At 32.7% G+C, this 10,518-nt stretch overlaps 1 protein-coding gene across 2 annotated transcripts in view; it reads left to right on the top strand.

The window, feature by feature from the left end:
- LOC106689344 (histone acetyltransferase type B catalytic subunit-like) overlaps positions 1-10,518 on the top strand; it is a gene marked incomplete at its 3' end in the record, with an annotated part of 75,458 nt that overhangs the window by 28,231 nt on the left and 36,709 nt on the right. For both annotated transcript variants that reach the window (XM_067044957.1, XM_067044956.1), the window contains 1 exon segment: positions 1,412-1,520. In XM_067044957.1, the coding sequence (XP_066901058.1) occupies positions 1,412-1,520 (109 nt within the window).

Genomic DNA, 10,518 nt, shown 5'->3' on the forward strand with positions numbered 1-10,518 from the left:
CATTAAAACAACAAGAACAAAAACTTGAGTCAAGTCAACGAAATTAATGGTGAAAATGTATTGTCTTCTATTACTAAAATCATTATCGAAGCTATCAAACCGTATTTACCACAAATAATGCCACATTTATCCATATAAGTGACGTCTTTCTTTACGAATGGGCCATAATTCAAATAACAACTTATCTACAGTTACTAATTCTCTCCTGACTAATTGTGCTTTACTGCAAACCAAATATTGTTCCATTAGTTATTCCAATTATTATTCTAACAATTTTTAACTGGAATGCTCTTGGCATATCTTTTCAAAGAAATGAATTAAAAATTTTCCTTGAATCAAACTTCATCGATATAGCCTGTGTAACTGAGACACATTTATCCCAAAACATCAAATTGAAAATTCCAGGCTACAAAATTTTACAAAATGACAGAGATTGTTCGACTCCTTCCAGTGGTGTAGCCTTAATAATCAAAAAAGATATTAGCTTCACTGAAAATATTATCGCCAACACAGTTGACATTTAGGTTGTTTCCATTCGTTTAGACTCGTCTCTCTCTACCGTCATCACGGCAGTTAATAAACCTTCGAATAAAAAATTACTTCAAGATGAAATTTTAAAACTGTTACCACCAGAGAACCATACCATATAATCATTAGTTTTAGGAGACATAAAAAGTAGGAATAAATAAAAGATCGTCAGGGTTGCAGTAAAAAAAAATTTTCTATCTTTATTCAGTATTCTTGACACTTAAACAACTTCGAAGTCTTTTTTGACCACAACCCTGATATTCTTTTATTTAAGTTTTACAGTCAACTATATAAAGTAGGAATATTTACTGGGGATGCTGTAAATCAAATTCTAGTGGAAATACTTTGCTTGACATTTGTTCAAGGTACAACATTCAAATAAACCTACTTTTTGCAGACCAGGCTGTAAACCTGACATTCTGGATATTGTATTAACAAAAAATTTTAGATTTTCTCTCTCATCTCATGTGATCACAGCTTTAAATTCAGAACATATTCCCGTATTAATTAATGTCTTAACTGAGATACACAAAGAGACATTCCCTCATTATGAAGTGATCGACTGGGATACATACAAAATTCTAGTCAATGAGAAATTGTGCCTCAGTGATGATTGTTTGCCTAGCCATTTCAGTTTACTATTGAGGGTAATCCCTCTAGTTAAGCATAACTTCACTACATATATCAACCTGAATTCGGTCCAAGTATGGTTTTCTGATTATTATGTTGATGCCTGATGGGGGTTGGTGCTAAGGCTGTTATCCTATCACTATTTATTCAGTAGATCTTTTGATTTTTAAGATCCATAAATTTGCCTCCTATTATTAATAATTATTTTTGTGGTAATATTTATATTATATTGTTAATTGAAAGATTTTTTTAGCGAATCAATATATGGGTTTAAAAACCTTACTATCAAGCTTTACTATAAGGCAGACTCCTTGCAAGTTTATTGTGGATTTGATTATGAGGCTAAACTACCTGGGATTGAGGTCAGTATACTATTATTTATTATTGTTATAAACTATAAGTTTATTTTTAGGTTGACTGAAAGTAATTAACTTTAATGTTGTTAGTAACTCTTGCTTCTAAATTCCAAATCAATTTCACAATATATCAATTTAATTGTTAGCTTATTCTGATTCAACCACTTGTTTCATAGAGTTCTCTGATTTATTATAAATATTAGTTTATTTTCATGTAAGTATATATTAAAACAGAAATATTTATTATATATAGATGATTGACTGTATATGAATTAAAAAGAGGTATTCAGAGATGGGGTCAAGAAAAACAAAAAAAGATTTTCAACTATTTATTAATAACCAACATTTTGACCTGCAATGCAGGTCTTCACCCAGGCTGTTGTGATGGATGTCAATGTACACTTATTAACAAAGAGATTAATAAACTTATATTCTTTTTGTATTAGTTTTGACTTTCACCCATCACTACGGTTCTGACCAAGATGTGCATTGTGAATCGAAATGTTGGCCATTAATATGTCAAGGTTGTGTTATGGGTGAGTGAGTTTAGCAGGTCTTAGACGGCTTTCCAGCCTGATTACCACTCCACAGAAGATCCTCAACAAGGCGTATTCAGTAATTTAGGAAGTAAGGAACAATCATGCCAGGGGATGAGCCCTGAACATTGATGCAGGTAGAGAGGGTCGATGGTAGGGTAACAGTTCTAGTTACCGAGATGAAGCAGATGGACTAGTATAGCCATTAGGGAAAGGTACCAGTTCTAGTTGCCGAGATAAAGAGGACGGATCAGTTTGGCCATTAGGAAAGGAAAGGTACCAGTTCTAGTTGCCGAGATGAAGCGGATGGACTAGAACTGGGAAGAGACAATATCAGCTATACAAGTTGCCGATATGATTATAATAGCTGTTAGGGATAGGTAACAATCTTAGTTGCTGAGATGAAGCGGGCGGACTAAGATTTTTGGATAGGAGAAGAAGAAGAGGATTGAAGGAGGTAGGCCATCATCATAGGTAAGTGTAAACAAAAACACCACTCTTTAGACAGAAGAATTGGCAATGAACCGAAACTATCTCAAGCAGGGTTTAATTTATTAAAAATTTATTATTTAAATTACATCATTAAATATTACATATAAAAAAATAAACATATATAGGGAGATGGTCAGGGTTGCGGTCAAAAGAGAAATAAAAATAGTTTACAACTATTTATTTTCCAACGTTACTTGTTTTTTTTTTGTTTTTTTTATTTTTTTTTTTATTCTTTTCATTATATCTTTGTATTTTTATTTCTATCATTTTATCTTAACATAGTTTCATTTTGTATCTTTTTAGCCCTGATGAAGCCCTGCAAAGTGGGGCGAAACGTTGGAAAATAAATAGTTGTAAACTATTTTTATTTCTCTTTTGACCGCAACCCTGACCATCTCCCTATATATCAATTTTTACGGTCAACTATACATACATATATAAAAAAATAAACATCTGAACAAGTAACAATATTTTTATAATAATAACGCTATATATATAGAATAATAGCTTCTGTGAGGCTTGCAGTACTGCGCTCTGGTAGATTGTAGATGCACTCCGTGCTCGCTATTTCTGGATTTTAAGGATCAGTCAATAAGGCAACTATATTGAGGCGACATTTTGTAACTTTATTGTTTGCATAGTCCTTCCCTACAATTGTAATAACTGTTTTTTAGAACAGAGAATTGCTTTAAATAATTATTTAAAAAAAACTAAAAATTACAGAGTAGCTGAATACAATAAAAATACCTCCGATATTCCTACATTATGCTAATAATTACAGGCTACTGTTAAACGACTTGAGTGCATTGTGCTTCGGACCATTTACTACCCAACTAATTGGTAACAATACGAAAATTATGTTAACGAATATCAAAGATAACAGAACTATAACTAAGTACTATGATGAAGAAAAAATTGAGTACCATACATTTTCAATGGATAAAAATAAATATTCGAACGTAGTGATTAGGAAGGTTCCCCATAGTATAACCAAAGACGAATTAAAGGCCGAGTTAGATCCAAAACAATTCAAAGTTGCGTAAGTATCTAGAATATTAAATAAAGGTAAAAAAAACCTACTCCACTCTGTTCAGTGTCTCTTAAAAACAACAAAAGGCCAAAGATATTTTTAATCTTATACATATATTTTCTGCCCTAATTATAGTAGAACCCAAACACAAAAACACTGACATTTCTATGTGTACTAACTGCCAAAGATACGGTCTTACAAAGAACTACTGTCATTTGGAACCAAGGTGTGTTAAATGCAAAGGTAAACACCATTTCTCAAAACGCCTGTTAATATTTACGGATAAACCATTTTATGTAAATTGCGAACTAGCTCATACGTCTAATTACAAGGGATGTAAATATTGTCAAATCCTTAAAAATAAAATAAGTTCGCCTTCAGAACCAAATATTTGTAAATCTGAGACTAATTCAAGCAGGCCAGCCACGAAAATCACTTCAAAAAACTCATATGCTGATGTTATTAGATTTTAGAACCAAAAACTCAGTCCACAGTTAATCAAGAAAACGAATTAATGGTAAAAATTTATTGTCTTCAATAACTAAAATTATAATTGAAGGTATCAAGCCTTATTTACCACAAATTATGACTTATCTAACCACGCTAGTGGCATCTTTCTTTACAAATAGACCATAATATAAATAACAGCTTATCTACAGTTAATAATTCTCTCCTGACCAACTGTGCTTTGTTTGAATCAAATTTCATCGATATCCCCAGGTTACAAAATTTTACGCAGTGACAGAGATTGTACGACTCCATCTGGCGGTGTACCCTTAATAATCAAAAATAATATTGACTTCACTGAAAATATCATTACCAAGGTATTTAATATAGAGGTTGTTTCAGTTTGTTTAAACTCGTCTTCTACCGTTGTCACAGGAGTTTATAAACCTACAAATAAAAAACTAATTCAAGACGAAATTTTAAAACTATTACCACCAGGGAACCATACATTAGTTTTAAGTGACATAAATTGTAAAAACATTTACTGAGGATGCCATAAATCAAATTCTTGTGGAAACACTTTACTTGATATTTGCTCAAGGCACAATATCCAAATACATGCACCAAATGAACCTACATTTTACAGACCAGGCTGTAAATCTGACATTCTGGATATCATATTAACAAAAAATTTTAGTTTTCCTCTCTCTTCTCAAGTAATCACAGCTTTAAATTCAGACCATAAATCTGTATTAATTAATTTTTCAACTGAGATAAACAATGAAACGGTGAGAAAATCCCTCATTAGTGGAGTGATCTATTGGGAAACGAACAAAATTCTTGTCGATGAAAAATTACAACTAAAAAAAAAATTCCCTACCGCTCAAGAAATAGATAAAGAAATACTTTATTCATTCATGCTGCCCAAATACATCGGGTTGCTACATTACACAGCATACTGATCAATCCGTGACTGGACAAATATAAGTTACATATTTTTACATGATATAATATAATAGATAGATAACATTTATTTTTTCTTTTACAATTAATACCAGTCTACAAACTAACTACAAGTTTTTCAATTTATTCCTTTTTTTTTCTTTCTCTTTTATTTCACAACCCCTATTTCATTTGATCAACAAATTCCCCTATATAACAAATATTAAAATATTTAAAATAATAAAATTAATAAAAAATAATAACTAAAACAACAAATAAGATATGCGATGCATGCATGCCATCCCACTTCTGGATAAACTCCCATACTCATTAATTTCCATGCATGTGGTGGTGTATGATTCCCAATCATATGATTCCCATCAGTCAAGTATTATATTTTCTGTCAACCTAGCCACGTCCTGGACATCGACCCCGAGCTCCTCCATGAAGCTCCTAGTTTTGCTGGGAATCGTTCCACGGGCTCCGAACCAGAGGCCTCTCACGTTGAAGTCTTGTTCTCCGAAGCCCTCACGGAACTTCTCCTTGAGGAAAGGGATACATTTATCGTAGATATCGGGGTCTCTTTGAAATGGCGTACTCCAATGCCCTGCCACCTGCAGTTACCCCATTCCTCGAACGCATTTTCACATAGCAACTGCCGTAGAGCTTTCACACCCCGATGCCCCTGATCAATGCCCAATCTATCGGCACATTCAGCGATCTCAGCTGAACAATCGAAAGTGGACTGGAACAGAGCATCGGATACATTTGACAGCCGCTGAGCAATGGACCAGTGTTGTAGGGGAGCCTCCCATTGGCAGCTGATCAAGCCTAGACTATGCGACATCTATTGGATAAATGTGAAAAAATCCCAAGTCTAGTAGATAATGATGAGTTCATCACCAGTGATGCCATAAAAGCTTAAATGTTCGCTAATTTCTTTGAGAAAACATTCTCCTATACAGAAATAGGTCCGAATTTAGTCACTGATAAAATTAACAAATATCTAAATTCACGTCCCCAAAAGAAATCCAGGGCCTGATTAAAAAGCTCAAGGTAAAGAAAAGTTCTTGCCATGATTTGATCCTAGTCATAGCAATCAAAATGTTACCCAGGAAAGCTGTCGTTTTCATCACATCAATTTTTAACAGTTGCCTTCGTACTGCATATTTTCCTGATACGTGGAAGAAAGCCGAACTCAAAGTAATTCACAAGCCTGATAAGAATATTCTGAGCTCATTCCTCGACGATAGAACATTTTCTGTCAGAATTAATAACAAAAATTTTATCCTTAGACAAATTCATGGCGGTACTCCACAAGGTTCAGTCCTTTGACCCATTTTGTTCAAGTTCTACCTTCACAACATCATCTAGTCCACACAGCTATGTTTGCTGACGATACAGCTGTGTTCTCTCAACGTGATGACATAATAATCGCTAGAAACACTTTGCAAAGTCACCTTAATGATCTAGAACAATATTCCACTAAATGGATGATTAGCTCGAACATTGAAAAATGTAATTTAAAAGTTTTTACTCTTTGACGTCCACCAGACTCACCGGAACTAATCCTCAAAGGTAAAAATGTGAAATGGAATCCTGCCAGTTAAAGTAGCAGTGACCTACAACCTGGGAAACCCAACTTCAACACAAAGACTGAAGCCCAGGCTGCTGCAGGACATTCTGTTATAAATTCTATATTTATTAATTCATTATTCACACTACCTCTATTTTACTTAGTATTATTATTATTTTTTTTCTTTTCTCTCGTCCCTTTTTCAAATTAACTTGTTTCTTTTTACCATTAGAGGGCAATTGTTTGTTTTTGTTCGGTCTACAAATATCATTAGTTTTTGTTGTTAATTTTATTTTTCTCTTTTATTAAGAAGCATTATTCTTATCTATATATTTCATCTTTTTCTTTTCTTTTAATTATAACATTGTATATTGTTAGGGGTGTCTTTTGTACGAGACTATACCCTCCCACCCCCCATAATCAACTGTTAAAAGAAAAAATAATATATAATGTAATGGTTAACCATGTAAGGCGCATCTGGTATAAAATAAATAAATAATATATGTTTATCAAATTTTAATCTATGTCCTGTTTGTCTGAAATGTGTGGTGGGAGCAGTCTGTTTAGCTTTGTCAGGGGTTTTTGTTATAAAGCTACTACTATATTTGTGTTTATATACCCATCTTTTTAGATACTCTGATTGTCTAGACCGGGAAAAGTCAGGGAATTTTTTTCCCCTTGATGCCTTTTATAATCATGCTAAAATTATTGGATTTGCCTTTCACTCAAATTATTCTATGCTCAAAACATTTATACATCAATTAATGTCCTTTTCATGTCTCCAACATTATTTTCAGTTTTTTATTATATAAGGCAATCCGCAGTGATGATTTTTTGGATTAGCCGGGCAAAATTATTTTATAACTGGTTTCCATGTTTTTTGGGATACCTTTGAAAAAAAAAACAACTAAAAATTCAATAACTACCGTTTTTTTTTTTTTTTAGATTCAGTATTAATTTTACAATTATAAACATAACCATAAAATTTACTTTTTTGCATGAGTAATCAAAAATAGTGGTTACAATTTCAAATGGACCAATGCTTACAATAATTCCTAACTTTTCTACAAAATTTAGCCAATTAAGAAGAGGTGTTTTCCAAAATATAGATTTCAAAGAAACTGCATTTGCTCATACACAAGTGAATGAAGTTTGCAAGATTAATACTAGGCCTTATTTGATTATTATATAAATATTTATATAGAGGTAAAATAAGTTTCCGTTGTTTTGTTTTTTCAAAAATGAGAAATTTATTGTGAAAGACAGAACATTAAATTTTATTTAAAGTATTGTCCATCTACTTACCACTATCTTTTCCCCTCTTTCTGGCAGCCATCGGATACCATGTCGGAAGAACTCTTTTGCAGAACTCAGCTTTTGAGGATCCATCCAAGCATGTACCCAATTTTGATTATCATTATATGATGTAAAACATGAGCCATGAGCTATCGGCTGGAACAAGTGATAATCGAGGTAAAGAGGCAATGCCATAGAGATCTCTAGTAAAGGTTTCGTTCGGTTTGAGCAACTCTAATACACAACACCAAATCAACCCCACTGATTGTACGACATGAGTTTTTTCAAGATTATTTGGTTTCACTGTTGATGTTGAAGCCTGTGACACTTTATTGGGCTGCCCCCCAGAACCCTTGTGGTGGAATAGCCATGACCCTGCAGCATAGGGGGAAAAAAGTGTAGATGTATTTTCTTCTTTGGGTTACCGTAGTGGATCTATTTTTCATCACCAATGACTCTAAGATGCAAAAAAACCCTTATTGTTATACATGCCAAACAACATTCTCTTCTCTCATGCAAAATTGGCGTTCCAACATTCAGTTTATATGGAACCCAATTCCCTTGTATTTGAATCATTCCCAACCCATTCATACCCATCAGTAGTAGGTTATATCAAAGAAGCCAATATTATATGGTCAATAGATGTTACAAAATAGGTTACAGGAATTAGTGTGTTTTTGTTTTATGTTATGTTTTAGAAGGTGCAATTGTAAGAAGTTAGAAGGTGTTATTTATTTATTTAGTCTTTAATGATAAGTATTTAACTGTTGCCAGTTCTTTTTGCATTTGGGAGGAATCTTCCTCCAATAATACTTCCAATTCTGCGTCATACTACACTTTCTGTCTTTCATTACATTCCTTACCTGCCACATCAAGCTCACTGTTTTTAAACTTTAGAAACCACTCATGGTAACTTCTCCCACTTATAGCAGCCTCACTACATGCTTCTACAAGCAATCAATGCACCTCAGCTGCAGATTTATTCAAATTAAAGATTTGAATCACAAATTTCTGTAAACGACGCCTATTCAACACAAAGCTTGACATTTTCAAACAAAAAAAAAAGTAATATGATGCTGATATGGAATCAATAATAGTTCAGGGTTATGTTGTTACTAGATGACCAAACTCATGTATGTCCTGGATGCACACTGGTTTTCTGATTTAGCTGAGCTGGCATCCCTATAATCCTTTGTACTCTTATAGTACTAAGCAGGTTTTTTTTTTTCATTTGCCACTGGAAAAATTATTTTAAATATTACGGACCAGAGTCCAGTGAAGTCAGTGAAAGTGGAGAATGATACTGTTCATCTGGTGTCCACCATCCTGACGTACGCCTGGAGCATTGTTGGTGAGTCCTTTTCTTAGTCGATCATTAATATTGGAGATCACTTTAATAAGTCCATTTAAAATTTTAATTTTTATACCACACACGAAAATGAACTGTCTGAGTGGCTGGTCATCTGAAACCAGAATGAACAAATCATTCCGGCTGTTAAAGCCACCTCAAATTTTTAAAGACAAATGCATATTCTACATTATGCGTACTATACGAGGTGGGCGGTGAATGTTGAATATTTAAACCTAAATTCGAAGTTAGGATGTCAGTTTGTAATTGTATAAATTGACAAATGAAATTAGAAAAATATTCAAAAGTTGGTATGAACGCTCACTTGATTTAACATCTAATAATCTGAGGCTATACGTCATCAATATGAATTCGGAAGGGTCCTGAAGATTCATATTTTTGAAGGCTGTTGCACTCTCCAACACACGATCTCTGTGAAATTTTCTAAAGATGGATATTCAAATTTTTTAATTGGTCTAAAAATATTTATTTAATAATTTGTGGTAATAATTCGTTTATTGTCATACTCCTGTACCAGAGCTGCCAGCTAATAGACGATATCAATTGTAGCACTGAACCCTTTAAAGCGGACTTAAGGTAATGAAATTTTTGTATTTCACTCAAATTTACATTATTATGAATTAAAGAAATAATAATTTATATCCTGTGCTAAATCTAATAATCCATCTTCAAGCTCAGACAAATTATAATTAAATTTTATTTTTATCAACTTTTGGCACCATCACTTGCCTTTCAAAAACTGTAAAAATAAGTAATAAAATTATTTACAAATTTCACTATTAAATACTTATTTAATTACGAATAATTAATAAATTTATATTATATCCCAGGCTGGAGAACCAAAAGTTATGAATAAATTGACAAATAAATGTTTATATCTTAGGCTCGGAGGACCAAATTCCACCTCAAAATTGACTATGTCTTTCTGACAGAAGGCCAGTACAAAACTAACATGCTGGCTCGGATGATAACATTTATTTGCTAATTTATCAATAGAAAACATAAATTCAAATCAAAATAAAACCTTAAGAAATAAAACTGTCCTTCAAGAGAAAGCTAAATGAAATTTTTAAAAAAATTTACAAATTAATAGAGAGAGAGAGAGAGAGAGAAATACTATATTTATCTATTCTGCCTAAATAGATTAGGTTGCTATCTCACACAGCATACTTATCAATCCGTAATCGGACATATATAAATTACACATACATGGTATAATCATAAAAAAAGAGATACAATAATAGGATATAATAAACAATTTTTTTCACCCCTACAGTTTCCTTTTACAATCCATTTCGGTTTGTACAACAAATACA

This window comes from Halyomorpha halys, unplaced genomic scaffold, assembly GCF_000696795.3.
Source record: "Halyomorpha halys isolate HHAL.00 unplaced genomic scaffold, Hhal_1.1 Scaffold1338.1, whole genome shotgun sequence".
NCBI lineage: Eukaryota > Metazoa > Arthropoda > Insecta > Hemiptera > Pentatomidae > Halyomorpha > Halyomorpha halys.